General features: G+C 38.7%; 1 protein-coding gene across 5 annotated transcripts in view; it reads left to right on the top strand.

Moving 5' to 3' along the window:
* The window catches only part of CSMD2 (CUB and Sushi multiple domains 2), a 1,291,405-nt gene that overhangs the window by 856,649 nt on the left and 412,233 nt on the right, over positions 1–22,523 (top strand). For 4 of the 5 annotated variants that reach the window (XM_068268934.1, XM_068268936.1, XM_068268935.1 and 1 more), the window contains one exon: positions 10,791–10,973. The exons of the other annotated variant lie outside the window; for it this stretch is intronic. In XM_068268934.1, the coding sequence (XP_068125035.1) occupies positions 10,791–10,973 (183 nt within the window). The remainder of the gene's footprint in view (positions 1–10,790; positions 10,974–22,523) is intronic. 5 annotated transcript variants of the gene reach the window in all.

Genomic DNA, 22,523 nt, shown 5'->3' with positions numbered 1-22,523 from the left:
CCTACTGCTCATTACGTTCTGCTAAGGAGATAATTCTGCTACATTTGCCATTAACCGGGCATTGAGCAGCACTGCTGCATGCCTGCATAGTATACCCAAAATATTGTACTGTTCCTCATCAGTATAATTGCTTTGCGTTATGGGGCTTACAGTATTCTGCTACATTTGCAATACAACTTTGGATTTTTGTTGCAAAATAATGTAAAAAAAAATATGTACATAACCTGAATCGCTGCAATCAATAACAAGTAGGTTTGATGTATGCAGGGGATACACTACCATCAGGTTTGTAGAGGTAGTTGACATAATAGTATTAGATGAAGTATGAAGTGTTTAATCAGCATGATGCCATTCAAAACTTCCTGCTTTAACTGATGGCTAACACGGTACAATAGTCTGCTGCGAGTATCAGATGAGTGACTCCACCAAAAATGACATACCAGGCATAACCAATTGTATGCATGGAGACCATGAGCAGCAGGGGGCTGCTAAATGATTGTAGCAACCAAGGGCTATGTATATCTGGTGCTTTACCACCTATCCCATAGCTGAATGAGTCTATGGACAAAGTCTGTTGAGAGTGGAAATGTGGTTTGTGCCCTTGAAATATGAAATGATTTAGGTCTATTTCTGGATCAGATATACAAAATCCAACAAAGTGAGTTTTATATGGCTATATTTAAATTGGGAAGAAAATAAACATCATTACAGTTAAATGACTGCACTATGAGGCTTCTTTTTTTATCATTATACTGCATCCATGGGAGAGAACGCACTTGCAAAGTGATGTCACCGAATTGTGATAACATCATGTACTTACATCAGTCTTACTCATGTACAATGTATTTTTGTGAATATTTTCTCAAAATTGAAAATAGCATTTTCGATGTGAAAATGACTTTGGTAAAAATTTGCAAACACTGTTCTGTGCATCAGTTTAATAGGAGAACCTCTTACGAACAAAGACGAAGTTTGTCTAAGTTTGGGTCAAAGGTAAAGAAGAGGGTACAGCTGTTATCAGCCACTCTCAGCTGTGCAGGAAAGATCATAAAATATTTAATTTTAAGCTGATGCACCCACTTCTTCAGTTTAGCTAATTGCGCCCACTGACGGCTATCTTCCAGGCACTACTCCTTTTCCTCAGTGCAGCTAAAGTATTTAGCTATGGTAGCTAGCCTGGCTGGAGGTTAGCTCACAGTTGTTTTAAATGGGCTGGAATCCAGTGGGCATGTTCTACACAGAAAACCTCAGAAAAGAGACCATAGGTGTATGTTATTAGTTATTTTAGGAAGGTAGCATGGTAGGTGCCTTCAGGTTTCTCTGGTAATCTAACCAGGTGGACATTGTTGCAGCAGAGACATTTCTACCTGTGCACGCCAGCCTGGTGAGAACTGCTGCTATGGAATTTGTATGTCCCTCTGGAAATGACAGCTATCATCTTCTAATAGAGAGACTGTGCCTTCATGACTCTGGCCCATGGGCAGTAGAGATCATGTCCAGGATCTAATATGTTCTGGCTGGTCCTCCACATGGCCCAGTGGATCCGAAGCCAAAGCCCCATCATCTTAATCTATGAATCAGTGTCATTTGGTACCTCAAAGAGTCTGACTCTCAGTACCAGCACTGGTTGTTACTGCTTAGCCAGGAAGATGGCACAGGATGGAGCTGAAGGATTGCTGCCAGTGATAGCTCTACATGTCTGCACAGGCCACTCTCCAAACCAGTTGTGAGAACTAATTCAGGGTGTCCTGGTTCAAAAATAAGTCCTAGCTGTGAGTTAATTAACATGATATCAAGAGCACAAACTTGATGTCACACACAACAATCCTCATTATATTCGGATATGAAAAAATGATACAATTTCAAACTTTTGCTACCTAAAGCAGATATAAACTTGCTAATTAATAAACTACTGTTTATTCCCTTGGACTTAATTCCCCAAGTTTTACATGTGGCTTTTGTCGTGCTAATACTTAACAAAGGGAGAACCTAATGGATAATAAAATGTTAAATCAGTAGGCATAGCTTCTATATTGTTTGCCATTTATATGACTCTATGAGATCGGGCTTGGACCAGTACTGCAAAGTACCCAGAAAGTTCAGGACAATTCAGAACCATTAGAAGAGTTTAAAGAGACACTGAAGCGGAAAAAAAATTATGATATAATGATTTGTATGTGTATTACAGCTAGAAATAAAACATTAGGAGCAGAGACATAAGTCTAATTATTTCCAGTACAGGAAGAGTTAAGAAACTCCAGTTGTTACCTCTATGCAAAAAAAGCCATTGAGCTCCACAACTTTCAAAGTCGCAGAGAGGGCTGTCTTCTGCAGACAGAAGAATGTTTGTTTTCTCTGCCAGAGGACAGATCAATAGTTCACAAGACTGCTCTGTAAAAACATTTAGAATGCTGACTAGTGTGGAAACTGCAAATATTAAAGAATGATGCAATGTTATAAAAAAAAAAAAAAAAAAAAAAACACTATATAACTGAAAATAAAAATATGAGAATATTTTCTTTGCTAGTTTCTACTAATCTTCTAGTAATTATCCGTACTACACAACCAATTCATTATATCATAATTGTTTTCGCATCAGTGTCTCTTTAAAGGGTTAAAGAGACTGAAAAGCTCTCACACCCAAAAATCAGCACTATTAAAACTTGCCAATATACTGAGGATTTGAAGAAAGATATTGACAGATTAGTGTGATGAGTCATACAAGAGCAGATTCATTGATGAATGCAAGTTTATCCACCTGAATCTCAGTAATAACATAGCAGTACAGTATATGTCCTGAATGGGGTACAGATTGGTAAAGAAAATTTGTTAAAGGACTCAGGAACAAATAACATCCCCCTGAGCTGTTTAATTAAGAAATATAAACTCAAAGGTTGCAAGTATTATGCTGCCACTTTACAAATTATTCATCAGTCTGCATCTTGGAAACATAAATCAGTTTTAGGTCTGGCACTATAATAACACAAGAAATTTGGTGGTGATTAAAGTAGTGAAAGGTGGGCTTAATAACATCTACAAATACATCCATAATTAGTGTAAAGACCTGTCACATGACATTTTTATCCTAAAGGCAGTACACAGGCGAATAAGGTTTGCATGCAGAGGAAAAAGGCTTTACCATAATAAGGGTTCTTTAGAGTTATAGCTGTTACACTGTGGATAGCCGTTCCTTGTAATCAGAAAATCTTGCACAATATTTAAACAGGGAAAGGATGAAGCAACTAAAAGCAGTAATAGGGAATATGACTAAAGCGGTACTCAGACAGTTTGGGCGTCGTCAAAAGATGGAGCCCAAATTACTGTAAAAACAGTGTAAATAAGCCACCAGAAATAGCTGGCAGCAAAATTATGCATTTTTCCCACTATTAATGGTGGCCTGGAAGAGGAATAGTAATTGACGCCGCCGAAACTTTTGCAGGAGAAGATTGAGCTGTTTATCGGCTTTACCCTGCACCCAGGTGGCTACCCAGTGGGTTAATTTTAGGTACGCGGGAAAATATATTTTTTACGAGCAATGATTATCCGCAGTCATAATTAATAAAGGGAAATCTTAGAACTTTGAGCCAATTAATTCATCTGACTCAATTTGATTCCATTAGGATTCTTTTTTTTCACTTTTGGATTAAAATAAAAGAAGATGAAAAGTGAGTTTGCACTTGATGAACATCTTTCCTTCTTTAAACCAATGTAACTATAGGGCGTATTCACTAAATTACTGTAACATTGCCATGCACAGTTAGCCCCAGCCATTTCACCAGTCCTTACAACTGTTACAGAGCATGTATTGGGCAATTAGTTCAACTCACGTTACCTAGGTAATTGTGCAACATGCACTGCTTAACTGTTTTAGGCACCATTAAAATTGCAAAATTGCTGTGTGCTGCCTGCACATGGCAATATTATTGGGATTTAGGGAAGCTGCCCCTATGTAACTAGTTGCGCAATCAGCATACATCTTACCACCATTTACACAACTTACTTAGCAGATACTACACAGATATGGCGGTTTCTGTTGATAAATTATGCAGACATTGCTTGTGCAATGTGCATTACCCTGTCTGCACACAAAAATGTTACTGCTACCTAAAGAATCTTCCCCCTAAATGCTTTTTATTTCCCTACTTTTTTATTTGAAGTATGCTCTAATACAAATGTGATTTCTGGTAGCAGTGGCCTCTAAGAATATAAAAAAACTATTGTTGCTTGTTGCTTTTCAGATTATGTAGTATTGCCATGGCTGAAACCCCATCATCCTTCTTTTTCTGCAGCCCCTGTTTGATCATTCCATATAAAATAGCAAAAATGGCAGTAAAAAGAACAAAAAGTAAATGGCTTTGAAAACAGCCTGTTTGATCCCTGTTTAGAAATCTGTCAAAAGTGCTTGTTCAACTCTGTTTGACATTTCTCTGCAACCTGCTGCAAGGGGATTTCTCACGATATGTGGAAAATTGCCTTGCGTCTATATTCATTATTTCTTTGCCTTTTTTCAGTCTTTTGTTTTTCTACCTACTATCCTACAAAGATGAAATATATTCAGGTCCTGTCCCATGATACAAAATGGGGTACTTAAAACAAAGTTAGGGCGCAGTCTCCATCAAGGAGAGTAGTGAATGTTTTGGGGTATATTATTAGTATGAACAAAAAGCACATCATGAAAATTATTGGGTCAACTCAGACATTACAAATGTTAGTATGATAACTTGGTTTACATTTTTTTAATTGTGCGTGGAATAATTTACTGTATATTTTATATTTGAAAATATTTATTTTTAATATGTATGCAGGCAGATGATTTTATTTTTTTACTTTACTTTTTGCCACTAGAGATGTCGGCGGACAGTTCTTGGTGAACTTAGGCCCGGTTCACATTAGCGGTTGTTTGCCAAACGGACCGGATGACCGGACCGGATCCGGAACGGATCCGGATCGGAACCGTACGGTTCTGATCCGGATCCGATCCGGATCCGGTCAGGTTGCATCAGGTGTCCTTCAGGATGCGATCCGGATCCGTTTGGCAAAAGTTACGTTAAAAACAAAAAAAATGTTGGGGTCTGGGAGGTCAGCAGAAGGGGGACCTGTGGAATCAGGCCCTCTGCTGTTTAGCACTCACCTCCACCTCCGACATGCTGCCAACATCTCCGGATCCGGATCCAGCTGTGCTGCTCCACTCCAAAATGCTTGCCCATGTGTCCCCATCCAATATCGCCGCAACAATCCCCATAGGAAGTGGGGTAGAACATCCGGATTTCTCAGCCAGTGTGTTGTGCACTCTCCGGTTCCCATTGGTTTGTATTGGCCGGATGGTGCAGTCCGGCTCCGCCCCGGATACGGCTGCCGGAGGAGCCGGATGAAAAAATAGCGCATGTTGGAACGGAGGCCGGAGTCCGGATCCGGCCCGGATCCGGTCCGGCTCTGGTTCGGCAGAACGGACGCATGTGAACGGACGCATAGGCTTTCATTGCTATGCCGTGCGTCCGTTCCGTCCGTTCTGCAAGCGGTGCGGCTCCGGCACGGCGATTCCGGAGGGCCACCGCAAGTGTGAACCGGGCCTTAGGCTGTTCGCCGTTCGCATTTGATGCAAATTTTTTGGTAAAAAATCTGTGTTCACATTCTTTACATTAAAGTCACTGGCCGCCAAATTTAGCCCTCTCCCCAGGCTCTCCCATTTCCACAAAGGTTTAAATGAAATAAAAACACAAGAAAGAAAAAAGTCCTTTAATATTATTAATTCATTATAAATACTTACCTGTACCTTTATAAAAAAAATGTTTCCATGCCAATAACCTCGGAAATGATTCTATGCCAATATCTTCTAATGAACTTGATTTGCTCTCAGGGGGCTTTGCCATTAACCGCTAAAGTCAGCGGCTGTTCACCTGCCATTTAAGTCTATGGAGCGAATTGCCAGTTCATGAACATTTATGGTAGAGTCACTTTCGCAAACGCAAAACTTGATGTTTCCTACATCACTATTTGCCACCTTGTGTAATGGAAAGTGTTCTAGTACCACAGAAAACAAGGCCCTTTAGAACCTCTTCTGTTATAGCAGACCTGAACTCAGAATGTCCTCTCTGCTCTAAAAGATACACAACAGCATAATAACCTTCAAACAAAATGTTTGTTACAGCTGATATAAATCCTATTGCTACTTCCTGATTCATGGAAGCAAACATATTGTTAACCACCTGTGCTTCCAAATGACCTTATCTGCCATCTCTGCCATAAGCAGTCATGTGACACAGGGGAGAGATCAAATTACAATTTGTGATTAGAAACAAATGAGGGGGAATTAAACAGGCTAAACTCTCTAAATACATACAGGGTGCATTTCTCTACGTTTTCCTTCTGTCCTGTGCAAGAGTTCAGGTCCACTTTAAGTCTTGTCCTTCACTCCTCAGTGCAGAAACCTGGAGCCAGTGATGAGAGACAAAATCGGTGAATGATGAATTGCTGTAGGTCTTTTAATTTTACTGTTCTGACTCACCTAACACATTCAAGAGGCTTAAGCCTGGTATACACATTCAGTTTTGATTGGCCAATTTCACCACCTCTAAAGGTGGCCACACACGATACAATAAAATGATCCAATTTTACAGCAATTCGATAAAAACGATCGGATCTCCCGAAAAAATCAAAAGCTTTTTTTCCATTCGACTGAAAAATCAGATCGGATTTTATCGATCCGGAATGCCAGATATTTTTCTTCAATCTTTCTAAAGATTGTATGGTGTGTGTTAGATTGTCAATTTATTAATATACATACCCTAGAAATTTTGTCATAGTTTCCAATAATTTTTATCATAATTGGGGAAAAATTGAACATATGTGTGTGGTACATTGGTCAGATTTTTTTCAATGTTACAATCAGTCAGAAAAATTGATTGCAATTCTTAAATTGAACATATATTTAAAAAATTGTATCGTGTGTGGCCACCTTAAGTTGTATGAAAGCTTACTTGCACAATCTATTCATAGTATTTAAAATATGTCATACTATATGAAAGTGATAAAATTGACCAATCAAATTCAAAATTGGAATGTGTACACACTCTAAAGCCTGGTACACACCTTCAACTTGTATTGGCCGTTCATTGATCATCTACCAGCTCCATGTAGTATGGAAGCTTACCTACACAATCTACTCATAGTATTCAAAAACTATAGACCCTCATACTACATTGAGGGGGTAAAATTGGCCAATCAAAATTAAAGGAGTACACCAGGCTTTAGTCAGAAAAATGCATTCATACTAATGAAAATCTCCAGCAATGATGTTTACTATTTAGGACCAGATATTTGACCTGTTATTAAACTACATTGTTTTTCCACAACCTCGTGTCTGGAATGACCGGCACAGTGGCTGTCTATTTTATTGTCAAATTTCTGTGATTTGATTTCTGCCTTTGCTGAGCTGACAGCAGTCATGTAATAAAGCCTTTAGTTTTCTGTTTCCTGACAAGCTGCTATAATGACCGTCTTATGAGTAGCGTTGCTTGTGTGTGGCAGAACATTACGGAGAAGCTCTGGTTCAGCTTGCTCCACTGATAGAAATGTGCAGCTCAGGTTATACACACAACACTTACATTGCTTATATAATGCATGTTACACAAATAGTCTAACATTATACAAGTAGCGTATGCGTTGTTGAATAACAAGCATCACATACTTTGTGTTTTCTAAATCCACATTAAGTAGACTAAGTAGTAGTGCGCATATTCTTCAATAAAAGACATCCTGATGTGAGATGGATGTGTAGGCTGTAATCATCATTTCCATTTATAAAATGACACTGAGCCTGGCTGTTATGCTGAGATTTTGGCACATGCTGGCGCCTAAAGTCTTGTTCCTGCAAAAAATCTGATCGGCTTTTCGGATCACATGTAACTGGGATTGGGAATTCACAACCAAGCCCATATTGCTGTTCCCACTGGTGTGATGCCATTCTAGCTGATCCACCAATGCACTACGTACACATTGTTGCTCCATTTGCATTTCTGTCCATTCAGAACAATTGAATGGGATTTTGCAAGCACACCAACAATCACAAAGCAAGTGCACACAAACATTGTTGCAAACTAGCATGGAGCCATTTTAGTTAGATCATCTGATCTGCATTTTCTTTCTGGGTCAGTGTGGCAGAAGAAACAAAATCCCGAGGACCAACATGACTAACAGGAAAGTAACATTTGTACAAAGGGAATAAATGTGGCAGCCTTACTACACCTTTACTCTTACTCTTACCAGGCTTACTAAATGTTCTTTTGCAGAATAAGCCATGGCAGAATGAATGAATAACAAAGGTCAACCCTGGCATCTTCAGGCCCAGCACTGGCATTGAAGATGCCAAGAATGAAGGGGGCAAAGAGCAGGGTGAGGTACCTGGGAAAAAACGTATTTACTAAAACAGCACATCAGACAAAGTTTGCTAATTATACTTAGCACAAATAAAACCAAATCAACTGTATTCCCTGTGCGACTTATCCAAAAGCAATCCACATGATTAAGCATTATAAGAGAAAAATGAGCGTGTACCGGGGTAAAGTCAAGCATTCTTATTTATGAATCTGTAAAGAGGCAACAGGGTGAAAGAGCAATGCGCCCCTCTCCCTGGCAGCTGTTTTACGGCGTAAACCTGCCTCTTCAAAGGCTACTGGGAGGCCAGTTTTCATTCTCTCCATTGCCTCTGAATTTAGCAGTTTAACCTGCCAAAGCTGTTGCTTGCCTGACCCTGTAAAAATCAAGTAAAATAGAATCCTGAATGTTATTCCTGTTGACTGCTCATTTTCCTCTTTGTATGTTTAGTTATCAGAGAATAGTTAGAGAAGTAAAGGTTATTTGGGAAGCGTACACTGATTTACGGTACAAGAGCTGGGTACAAGATGTAAGCGTAATCTGCACAACTATAATATTTTCATGACTTGACTCAGACTTCCACCCCCCAACCACCAAACACACAGGCCATATGCATATCCCTAAACCCCTAACTGCAAACCTCTAACTGCAGCCTACACCCTTTGAACATCTCTTGACATGTCCACAGATCTGTTGGTTATCCTAGTCTATTTCTTGACCTGTTGATAATCCTAACCTAGCTCAGTCCTTTTAAGGCCAGTGTTATTCTGGGGTATCTACTCTAATGACCAATGCTAAAATATTCTACACACTATGGGACACATATCGAAATGGACAAAAAGCTGGAACGTTTCTTCTCTATTATTTGTGGAGCCATCACAACTCTCCCTTGATTCTGAGGCCAGATTTATTCTGGATTGGGGGTAGAAAGAACATTTACCATGCAAAAAGATAAACAGAAACTGTGAGCCCCAATGGTGTAGTAAGTACGTACTACTCAGGAATGAAAAATGTTGTAACTGAAATATACTCACAAAAATGGGTCACCATACAGGCAATCCAACTAGAAATACAGATGGTTATCACAATCCTATCCCAATTCGGGATATAGAACTGTATATGCTTTACATTGGAAACACAGATGTCGACTTCATCGTATTCTCATGATATCTGTATACATCTTTTTGCAGTTTGTGTCATGTGTATGTAAATGAGATTGCACAAATTAATTCCAAGCTGGTTTGAGTGAGGCCTGGAACCCATAGAGCATTTTGTTGAGTGTTTAGGGAGTGCTTTCAATCGCTAGTGATTTCGATAAATGCTCTGCCAATGGATGGGACAGATTCCACTAGAGGGATTGCGATTAAGGAAATTGCAATTGCAGGACATGCAGCATTTTGGGAGTGTTTCCATTCTAATGAATTGTATAGGAGCAGGGGAATCGCTCCCAAAATCGCTTGAAAGATGCTATCAAAAATCGCTAGCGATTATGATAGCATTTTGCGCTTTTTAGTGGGTTCCAGGCCTAAAGGACATTCTTAACAATGATGTAAGGTTAATCTGTACTTTTTGAGAATTTCTCTGAACTGACTAAATTGGCCATAGAGTTGGTATACAGGTAAGTAGAGGTGAGCTTACAATTTGTGCTTGGCCGTTCTGACAATAAGTGGGCACATCCTATGTTAAACAAGTGATGGGACCTTTCTGCTCTGCTAGAATACCCATGTTCCAGGTTATCCAATCTAATACAAGACATCAAGCATGGTCATTAGAAGTCAGGATTGGCTCAATCTTCCACAAATCACGTGGATTGTCACACACACTCAAGAAGATTGGTAAATCATAATATGACTATACATTTTAATGATCACTTTTATCAGAGAATTAGCAAATTGCATTAGTGTGTCTTTAGCAGAGTTAATTTTCCTGCAAACTGTGTGTCCACTGTGCAAATATTTTATAAAGTTGTATGTATTTTGTATAGATAATAATGCATTTAAAAGCTTGTGAACTAGGTTTTCTGGGCCCTTAAGAGAAGTATGCTTTGAGAGAAAGTGGCAGATGCTACTGCTGGTCTGTTTTTAAGGGTTGTAATCTTAATACTTGCTTCAGTATATAGTGAGTCACTGCTCAAACAAGCATGCAGCTTGTTTGTATTCTCTAAGGGGCTCAATATGTTGTGATTTTGTGAATGGTATTGGAGTTGTAATATTTATAATAAATCAGTCTTTGCACCTCAGTAATTTCAGTCCTCATAGGTTCTCTTTAAATGTAAACCTTTGAAAAAAAAAGGAATATAGCAAGGAAATGTCTATTCTCTAATGCAAAAGAAGCTAAAAGCAGATTTACACATAGCACGTGCATCTACAATGTTGACATGTACATTTAATCAGGAAGCTGTTTTTTTTGTCTTTCAGAAATTGATCAGGGGAGCTGTGGCGACCCAGGTGTCCCAGCTTTTGGAACGAGAGAGGGCTCAAGATTTCGACATGGAGAAACCCTGGTATTTCGGTGCCAGCCAGCCTTCGAGCTGGTTGGACAGTCGACAATCACATGCCAAAAGAACAGCCAATGGTCTGCCAGAAAACCTAGTTGTGTGTGTAAGTGATGAGAGGAGTCTGTGTGTGTGTAAAATCAGGCCAGCCAGCCAGTAATGGGTGCCATGCACCCACTCATCTTCCACCTCCCTTTCTCCCCAAGGCAATAAGGACTCAGAGCGCCATGCAAATGAAAATACTAATCGCATGCTAATAACATTCATATTCCATTTTCAGCAGTAATTTAAGCCGCTCAACGATGGAGAGGTGCAGCTGGAGTTACTGCCTCTCTTGGAGAACCTTATTTTTATCATGAAATATTCATGTTTTAATTTAGAGGAAAAGAATTTCAGCAATCAGGCTTTTTTTTTTTTTTAATGTACCTTGCGTTTTTAGCTGAATTAACTCCATCGATGTTGGTTATGGGTTTTCCAGCAACACCACAGAGGAGGATGTTTCAGCAGTGTAGGGCAATGCAGTTACTTGAGGCAAAGCTTCTCTAGGTATTTGTCAAGTGTCTGTTAGGCTTGCAAAGCTTTGTGATTTGTTTTCATGGAGCAAGATGGTTTCCGGTGTAAATGTGCTTCATTAGTATCAGTATACAGATTCCTAGCTGATTTCCGTGAGAAAGAAAATAGTTGAATTGGAAAAGCTTTGCAAGCCCTACAAAAATGTGGGCATGTTGCTACTGGGCATTGGGACTGTGCTTCCACCCTGCTTTCTTGTTTTCATCAGCAAAGCATGTTGTTTCTGAGCACCCTTAGGGCTCATTCACACTTGGGTGACTAGCGGGCATTTGCCGCTTATCCCTGGCGATCGCTAGCACTTTTTAAAGCACTAGTGCAATGTAATCTATATGGCAGTGATCTCTCTGCCGCGATTGCCGTCGATTCACGATTAACACAAACGCGCTACATGCAGCATTTTTTCACGATTTTTAAATGATCACAATGTAGTTCAATCTGAATCACTCAAAAAAATGTGAAAATGTCCATTGAAAAATATGCATTTACCGCGTAAAAATCTCCACTGCAAAACGCTAGCATGAATCGCTAGTGTTTTGCGATTGGAAGTGTGGAACAGGGCCTAACCCCTACACGGCAAGGTTTAAGTGATACTAAATGAGCTTACATATACACAGCACATAAAGATGTTTTCTCATAATTTGGTATGTTAATAAAATAGGCATAGTTGTGATACATCTCATAGTTGTGAGTGGACATCTCATCCTGACATTTTCTAGATTTTTTTTTTCAACAAACCCGTAGGTGTTATTTCACTATGAAGAAGTGTTTGATGGTATTATTAGTATAACTGCTATATTTATAGGTAGTTTATTTCAGCTTTGTGTGGATGACTTTACACAGACTGTGTCTTGATTGAACTGACCCTTCATCTACGTGGCTGTGGTCAGGTTATATTTTGACATTTTCAGACCTGTGGCAGTTGACTGCAATAAACTCATATGTTATTCTGAGGTGTGCTGATTGAATCATCAGCAGATCAGTAGCAGTGACCATACAGCCATTGAGTTGACCTCTTGTCTAGCTTTTGATTAGTAATTGGCAGGTACCGGCAATGTCAGATCAGAAATATAGGACAAGGCCTTAATACAAGGCTTAGTTGGATTACATTTCTGTCACGTAAACATTTTATGTTTTCTAGTGTTATTTTACGTTCCTGCGTTATACTTCTTATTTTCTCTTTTTGTATATTCTAGCCATGATGGCTGAAAGTACCTAAAGAGAAATTTAGCTTTAGCTTTTATCTAAATTCAAAGCAATCAGTTATTTCTAGTATGCTAGTAATATATTCAAATATAAATGCAATAGTCTCTGTTTATTTGCAGTTTAATTCATATCTTTAGCCCCTGCCTTCATCTGCCAGACCTATCTTTAATCTCTAGTTTACCTTTCTAGATCCTTATTAATGGTAATAAATACATTTATAGTGCATATTCACATTGCTAGATCCTGTTTGTCTGTATGAGGTGGTACTTGTTATACTAGCTAATAGCCACTTTCTATAGTACATACTCTGCACCTGTGGAATTCAGGCAATAGGCTCTGTTTATGTGTATGTTTCATTTATGCCCAATTCCAAAATGTTTGAGAGCTTCCATACTAGATACAGTTATTCTCTATAATGCAAATATTACCTAACACTTAAATCAGCTCTAGTGCTGTACAGTCCAAATATGATTGATAATGATATGCTTCATAGCCTATTCAAATACCAATTCCAATAGAATGAATATCTTCAGTATGCTTTTCTGTTGCCCTTAGCTATGGCAGTTTACAGCTTACACGGGCAAAGTACAGCGGGTAGGGCAATCAACTGAAAATGAACCCCATCTCACATGCTCCATAAGTTCTACTGTGGATGTTTTTATTGCGGAGCAGGACTACCAATACATGCAGATGTGTAACCAATATCTTCTTGCTTAATTTGTTACAGAAGCAGGTGTTTTCGCAGAACTGGCACTAGTAGGGGTTCTTTTTTTGTTTTTCATTTTTTTAATATTAATCAGGCTCTTTTCCAAGTGATTTAAATCGTGCTGAAATTGTGCCTCATTGGCAAGCTACCAAAATTTATATGTTTTGGTTGACTTTTATATAGAAGTATTTGAAACCAAGAGAGTCAATTTGCATTCTGAATTACTACTAGGTCAATCATAGTTATCAAGCGGTTCAATTTTCAAAACAACCCCAGACTATTAAGACTTTTCCACTTTTTTATCAGTATCTAAGTTGTAGCTTTCCAGGCAAATCAGTTTTACATACGATATATATATATATATATATATATATATATATATATATATATATATATATATATATATATATATACTGTATATATATATATATATATATATATATATATATATATATATATATATATATATATATAACATTTTTATTTCACTCATAGAGTTAGCAACCGTATTATTGTTTGAAGTATGGTTGGCCTTTCCCTGTCCTTGTTGGAGTGACTCATGGCAATAGTACTTGTGACAACAGTTATCAAGAACAAAGTGCTACTTAAAGAGGAACTCCAGTGAAAATAATGTAATAAAAAAAGTGCTTCATTTTTACAATAATTATGTATAAATGATTTAGTCAGTGTTTGCTCATTGTAAAATCTTTCCTCTCCCAGATTCACATTCTGACATGTATTACATGGTGACATTGTTACTGTGGGCAGGTTATGTAGCTGTTTCTAGCTGTTCTGGCTGTTACAGACAGCTGTAAACAGCCATTTCCTGTCTGTGAACATTGTTACATTGTGGCAGTTTGCCCAGAGTACCGCGGTACTCAGAGCTTCTTGTGGGAGGGGTTTCACCACAATATCAGTCATACAGCGCCCCCTGATGGTCTGTTTGTGAAATGCAATAGATTTGTCATATAAAAGGGGGTATCAGCTACTGATTGGGATAAAGTTAAATTCTTGTTCGGAGTTTCTCTTTTAGATGGTGCCTTATTGCTTGGGTCAATGGACCGTATATAGTTACAATGTTGGCATGATGAAAGAAATACGTGAAGTTAGGTCATATAAAAAAAAAAATCACAATACCACCCCCACAGAAACCAGAAGTTGATTTAGTAGACGCTTAAAAAACATAGGAAGTGTTTATTAGTTTGATTTAAAAGCGACGGTTACGTGTAATGTAAGTGAGTGGGATAAGTAAGACACATTGGGCCATATGCAATTCCACTTTTCTCCTAGAGTTGTCTCCTAGAAGTTGATTTTTCATCTTCTATTTAAAATACATTTTCAGCACTTTGCAACTGAAAAAGTACTGAAAAGTAAGTGCAAAAGTACTGTCAAAAATATTTGGAGTATTTTCTTGCTTGCTGGTTGCTTAGCAGACATTTTATTGACACATTTAAAAATATCACCTAGGAGGAAACTCATATGAAAAAGTGAATTGCATATGGCCCATAGGGCTATATGCAATTAACTTTTTCACCTGAGTTATCTCCTACGAGATAATTTTCATCTTCTCTTTAAACTAACTTTACAGCATTTTACAATTGGAAATGTACCCAAAAGTTGGTGAAAAAGTACTATTAAATTAATTTTAAGTATTTTCTTGCTTGTTTTTGGCTTAAAAGGCTGTTTACGACAAGTTGTGAAAATATCACCTGAGGGAAAACTCAGGAGAAAAAGGGAATTGCATATAGCCCATAGACCCATATCCTTTTCACTTTTCTCATGAGTTTTCTCCAAAGAGATCTTTTCAAACTTTATTAATAAAATACATGCAAAGCATCCATTAAACAATAAATTAATAAAAAATAAGTTTGATATCACTTTTCTTTTTACCTACTTTTTAGTGTTTTTCCAACTGCTAAGTGCTGAAAAGTTATTTTTTTTAGTTAAGATGAAAAATTATCTCCTAGGAGAAAACTCATGAACAAGTTAATTAGATAAGGGCCAAAGTCTTTTTTTAAATTAAATATGCACATAAGATTGTATGAAGAAAAGTATTTATCCCATGTCTATAAATTCTGGTGTCATTCCTTTAGACTAGATTTTTTTTTTTGTAAAGAACACAACTAAGCACTAAGCTTGATTAGTACTGCTATACACGATCTTAATAGATTTACAGATTGGCATCGACCAGCAGAAAACTACAGAGCAGCAGGATGACAGATTACTGATCAGATTGTTGATGACATCTGATTGAATCTGTTGTTTTCTAATCATTTTTTTTATTAGGATGTAATCAAACATTGATACTCTATTGACTTATGTATGTTCACCTTTTTGCTCGGGATAAACCATCATTGCCTGTTTGTAAACATTCGGAGTTTGTTTAGCTAGGTATTGTATCATTACCCATAGTATTTGTACTTCAGTGGTCAAAACCCTTTTCTCAGGTTTTGAAGGTGTAAGGTTGTTTTTGCTGTTTGCGTCCATACTGGAAAGTGTTCCACTCAATTCTATGTCATTTATAGACATATCTCTACTGTGAACAGAACTTTCTCTTCTTGTCACCACCTCTGAAGCATTCTGCATTTATTTCTATGGGAAATTTACTAGGAAACCTGAGATACCATGCTGCCCCTAACAGATTCTACCTAGGAGTATTTTTAACTTGTTAAAGGCCTCATTCACACTGGTAATTGCAAAATCACTAACGTTTTGAGAAGCAATTTTCCTGTGATTTTTTTTTACAATACAGGAAAGTTATTTTGGAGCGGTTGTGATTACTTAACATTGAAATGTAATCGCTCCAAAATCCCAAATTTCAGCTATAGTGTGAACACTACCATTGATTTTCATTGCCATAGCACTTTTTCAAATACTAGCAATTTACAGCCAAGCTGAAATCACTAGTACAATGCTCCAGTGTGAATTTCAGTGCATAGCTATTGAAGTTTGAGCTGACAATAGCCTGTTAACTATCTACTTTTCAAGAGGCACTGTAACAACATGAAGTTGAATGTTATACATTATTCAGAATGTTAAATGTACTTTCTGGTGTATAAAGAGTAATTTTTAACCCAGGAAAATCTTCTCAGAAGTCAGGGGTCGTCTTTTACCTCGGGGGTCGTCTTATAGGGCGAGTGCTGAAACTTCCGAGCCGGACTGGAGAATCTGCGGTTGCTGCATATGGTGGGGAGAGCTCAAAAACGTCTGCGGCCGCAACCTCGCCGCATGAAAGCAGCAAGGGCGTGCTGTACAAGTATGGTAGAAGAAAATCCACTCATCAGGATTCGTGGAAAGAAGTGACTTAACGTGGTCCTGATGACGACGTGAGGGGCACCTCACTGGGAAGGTTTAAGTGAAGGGCGGAGCAAGCTGCAGGTATTCGGGAAGCCTAGGGTATGGAAAAAAGAGAGCGGCGCTGTGCCTAGAACACACCACTTTCACCTGTCTGGCCCTCTCAGATCTCACTCCTGAGGACTGCAGTGAAGCGGCGCAGGCTGCTTGCATGTGCGAGATCTGAGAGGCAGTAAAGGAGGTAATAGTAAACAATGGCGGGCCAGACAGGTGAAAGAGGCATGTTTGCGCTATCGCTCTGATAGTCTTGGAGACAGGGCTAGCTGACCAATCCAAGCAGGCTTTGTATACTACAACCAGCCAATCGCCGGTAAGGTACATCGCTTGCCGTGATTGGCTGGTTGTTGTATACTGGGTACCACATACAGTGCAGCACCAGTATCTGTACCTGTTTGTACAGTATAGCACCAATACATACAGTACAGCATACAAATAGCCAACAGTCAAGAGGGATAGTCTTATATGGCAAGTATATCCCAAAATTTATATTTTAACTAGAAAAGTTGGGGGTCGTCTTATACGCCCAGGCGTCTTATACGCCGGTAATTATCCTGGTTTTAGCATCATAAACACTTCCTACACACACACACACATATAAGTATTTAACCCTGCCCTCCCAGTGATGCTTAGCATAGGCTATTTAGTTATGCAGTCTCTTGCCCCAGTGCATTCTGGGAGACCAGGTGTGGTTTCTGCTGACTTTACAACAGACAAACATTCTACAGCTATGCACCTACCAGCAGTAAAGATGTCACTATCTGTGATAAATGTAAGAGTGTAAATCAGGGTAAGGAAAGATTTTACAGTGGGTAAACATTGACTAAATAACTTGCAGTGGGATGCGAAAGTTTGGGAAACGTTGTTAATCGTCATGGTTTTCCAGTATAAATCGTTGGTTGTTACAATAAAAAATATCAGTTAAATATATCATATAGGAGACACACACAGTGATGTTTGAGAAGGGAAATTAAGTTTATTGCATTTACAGAAAGTGTGCAATAATTGTTTAAAAAAATTTAGGCAGGTGCATGCATTTGGGCACCACAAAAAAGAAATGAAATCAATATTTAGTAGATCCTCCTTTTGCAGAAATTGCAGGCTCTAAACGCTTCCTGTAGGTTCCAATGAGAGTCTGGATTCTGGTTGAAGGTATTTAGGACCATTCCTCTTTACAAAACATATCTAGGTCATTCAGGTTTGATGGCTTCCGAGCATGGACAGCTCTCTTTAACTCACACCACAGATTTTCAATTATATTCTGGTCTGAGATCTGAGATGGCCATTCCAGAACATTGTACATGTTGCTCTGCATGAATGCCTTAGTGGATTTTGAGCAGTGTTTAGGGTTGTTGTCCTTTTTGAAAGATCCAGCCCCGGCAAAGCTTCAGCTTTGTCACTGATTCCTGGACATTGGTCTCCAGAATCTGCTGATAATGAGTGGAATCCATGCGTCCCTCAACTTTGACAAGATTCCCAGTCCCTGCACTGGCCCCACAGCCTGACAGCATGATGGAATCACCACCATATTTTACTGTAGGTAACAGGTGTTTTTCTTGAAATGCTGTGTTGTTTTCCTCCATGCATAACACCCCTTGTTATGCCCAAATAACTCAATTTTAGTTTCAGCAGTCCACAGCACCTTATTCCAAAATGAAGCTGGCTTGTCCAAATTTGCTTGAGCATATCTCAAGCAGCTCTGTTTGTGCTGTGGGCGGAGAAAAGGCTTCCTCTGCATACGGCATCTCTTTGTGTAAGGTGCGTCGAATGGTTGAACAATGCACAGTGACTCCATCTGCAGCAAGATGATGTTGCAGGTCTTTGGTGCTGGTCTGTGCTTTGACTCTGACTGTTCTCACCATTCGTCACTTCTGTTTATCCGAGATTTTTCTTGGTCTGCCACTTCAAACCTTAACTTGGACTGAGCCTGTGGTCTCCCATTTCCTCAATATGTTCCTAACTGTGGAAACAGACAGCTGAAATCTCTGTATCCTTCCTTCAAACCATGGTGGTGAACAATCTTTGTCTTCAGGTAATTTGAGAGTTGTTTTGAGACCCCGATGTTGCTACTCTTCAGAGAAATTTAACAGTGGAGGGAAACTTACAATTGACCCCCTTAAATACTCTTTCTTATAATTTGGTTCACCAGTGTATGTAGGTTAGGGGTCACTGAACTTACCAAGCCAATTTGAGTTCCAATAATTAGTTCTAAAGGTTTTGGAATCAATAAAATGATTACAGTGCCCACATTAATGCACCTGCCTAATTTTATTTAAACAATTATTGCACACTTGCTGTAAATGCGATAAACTTCATTTCACCTTTCAAATATCACTGTATGTGTCTCCTATATGATATATTTAAATGACATTTTTTATCATAACAACCAACGATTTATACAGGAAAACCATGACGATTAACAATGTTGCCCAAATTTTCGCATCCCACTGTATATAATACTATAATAAAATATAAGCATTTTAATAAATAAACTACGTTTATTTTTATTTTTTTTTAAGTGTACTTTTCCTTCTCTCAAATACAATGAAGTTGAAGTCACTTTTATGTTTTTCTCTGTCTTTCTGTCTCTGCTTGGCACATCAATAAAGCTGCACACACATGTTCAGTAACTGTTGCCAGGAATGTTTGCAGGGACAGTTTGGGGAATGATCTTTGTTACAGTCTACTCAGCAGTCTGTTTATTCTTTGGACAGCAGAGGTGGGAGGATGGGTAAGAAGAGGTGCCATTCTGTGAGAACTACAATAGATCAACAACAATCAATTGATCCCGCTAACAATCTGTATGCAGATATGTAGTATGTGTAGTCCAAGGATCCCATCAATGCTATATTGCTGTGGGATGTAGTCAGAAGAGTGTAGTCAAACTAAGCTATATAGCTGTAGTTTCCAAAAAGAAAGTGACATCTTTATTTTAAAGGGATTTGTTATCAGCTGATCAAAGAGCCTATACACAAATACCACTGAATATATATACACTAGTGATGATCAAAAACTGTCTAGACATCCAACTTATCCAACTGTAACCAAAAATGTGCATGGGGGGAGGTGGAGGGACTAGAAATTTGCTGTGGTTAATTAGATTCAGCAACAACCTGATACTGGCTATCCATTGTTAGACACTTCTGCAGCGCTGTACAGAGTATATAGTCTTGTCTAATCCCTACCATAGTCATATGTCTATGTACGGATCGTGTGTGTGTATTGTGCAGTGTATGTGTCATAGTCTAGGGCCAATTTAGGGGGAAGTCAATTAACTTATCTGTATGTTTTTGGGATGTGGGAGGAAACTGGAGTGCCCAGAGGAAAACCACGCACACATGGAGAGAATATACAAACTCCCTGCAGATAGTGCCCTGGCTGGGATTCGAACCGGCGCTGCAAGGCAAGAGTTCTATCTGTTATGCCACCGTGCTGTCCAGTTTTGTGGAGCTAGAATATGTTTATTATGTAAATATTTAGAGCATCACTACAATACATGATTAAGAAAATGTGTGCCTTGAGTTGATCTTAATTATAATTGTTTGCAAAGCATCTGTCTTGAGAATGCTAACAAATTTACAGAACTAAATATGTTTTCTTTCCCTGTCAGTTATTCCAAGGCCTATTTCGTCTGCATTCAGACAGTAGCAGCTTCTACTGACTTACTGATCCCTTTTCCACTTAAATACAGATATATAGGCGCACCTTTTTATTTTATGTCTTGCGCGGGCTAGACAACTTTCATTTCCTTTGCGATAGCTTTGCGGTTGCTGTATTTATTAATTACAGTTATTTATTTTTATTTCTCACCTCGGCAAAATTACTTCAGGGATTTATGTGCACCTGAAGTTTGGAAACATTCTAAAAACAACCAATTACCTTGACATATCGCAAGACAGCAAAATATTGCCAGCGTTTACGGCAGGAAAAATTGTTTTTCACTGCAGGTCCTGATTTGGGGGATTTGTCATACTGTAGCAGCAAATTGTTTCTAAGTTCATACATGTGTCATGCTGCGGGAAGCGTTAGTGTAGCAGGCTGTGTGGACTAGATGACAGTTTAAACAAGAAAGTGATGTGTGCATTGGCAATCTAGCACAGCCTATGTAATTTAAGCTTTGATCATACAAAGCTGCTGAAAATCACAGAGAGATCTTTATCAGGCAAGGATGCCTGCTCTAAAATTCTGCAGAAATCAGATCTGTTAAACTGCTTATTGCAAACATAAGAAAATATTATTAGTTTGTTTTTTTATTCCTTTTTCAAAAGAAGGCTTTAGTTACAAGATTTAACCCTTTACCATCCATTTTATTTAGAGGCTTGCAAGTGCTCCAGCCCAATTTATTTTGGCACATTGTTTTATTTCTTATTTGTTACATTTCCTGTCTTCTAATGAGTACTGCTGTAATGTGTATATATGGCCATTTGTCTCTAGGGGCTGTGTGAGACAATAACAGAGAACTTCTGCTTTCAGTTTCTATATTTTCTGCTAGCAGGGAGAGATCCAAGCATTCCAAGAATTTACAGCACAACGAGTTCTGCCGACTGAGGTCAGAAGCAGTAAACTTATTTCAAACGAGATAACTCTAGTGAAGATGCTCATGGATTAAAATCAGTTTTGAGAAGTCAGTGACAAGTTTTAGGACTGATTTACAAAAGTGACAGATTCAAATACTGATAAAATGAATGTGTTTGTTCAGATCTGATAATATTTTAAAATACAATTAAAAAAAGAAAAAGTTAATTTTGTTTTCCTGGAATGGGTAGAAGAGCTGTCAAGTTTTTTTTTCTGCTGCCCTTCATTGTCTAATATGAAGACAACTAGGGCTCACATAAGGCCATGTTTATAGTCAGAAGCTATGTTGTGTTCCCTGTATAACAGGAACGCAACAGAATGAAAAAGTCGTACAGCACGTTATGGCTGTGTTGTTGTACAGTGAAGCATACAGTCAATAAAAAGTATGCTTCATTCTAACTGTTAATGCACGCATTGCATGCAGCACATTACCATACTGCAACCCCCGCAACCCATTTTACCGCAGCACTGTAATTGTCACATATGTGGTGTATTGCAGTGTGGAATGCATAACTGTGAACGTGTCTCTGGGACAGGAAGTGAGAATATGTCACAGTAGCGTCCTGACAGAGGTATTGAAGGATAAGTGTATTTAAATAGATTAAACCAGTCCCAGTTTGCTTCTGATCAATAGTGCAATTATAAAGTGTTACTAATTTTCCCTCTTGGGATCTCTGAACCTTTGGTTGCCTTTTGTTTGCAAACACTTCTCCACAGTATGTATGCACTGTGTGCTATGCTAGAGCCACCATCTCTTTCCACTGCCAATTAACCTGTGAAAGCTGTAACCACATGTTTGGTATGGTGAGGTCTGGTCAATATCTCTGCATATAATTTCCTGTTCCATTCTGTGTACAGGAAGCAGGTGTGGCATTCACAGGAAAGAGCAGGGACATTCTTCAGCCGCCATTTATTCTGCAGCAGCCATATGTTCAGAAGTTGGGAGAAGGGGAGTGTCCTGAGATCTCCTGTATTAAAAAAGAGTGAGCAGACTTCAGAGTCTAGTCCCCTCTAGGCTCCTGCACAGTATACAGGCAGCAGCAACTGTAAATGGATGCTTTAATTGAAATATGTTAGATATATGGTAGATTTAGCTGGCACTCTGACATTTGTCATCTGAGCTTTAAAGGAAACATAAGGTAAAAATAAACTCATGTGAGGATGAACCCCCACCCCGAACCCAGGGGAAAAACTAGCAGAGTGCAGTGAATATTAATTAAGAGGGTGGGGTCAGCGCACACAGACTCACAG

The sequence above is a fragment of the Hyperolius riggenbachi genome, chromosome 2 (genome assembly GCF_040937935.1).
Source record: "Hyperolius riggenbachi isolate aHypRig1 chromosome 2, aHypRig1.pri, whole genome shotgun sequence".
In the NCBI taxonomy this organism is placed as follows: domain Eukaryota; kingdom Metazoa; phylum Chordata; class Amphibia; order Anura; family Hyperoliidae; genus Hyperolius; species Hyperolius riggenbachi.
This window is presented reverse-complemented; position numbering and strand designations above follow the sequence as displayed.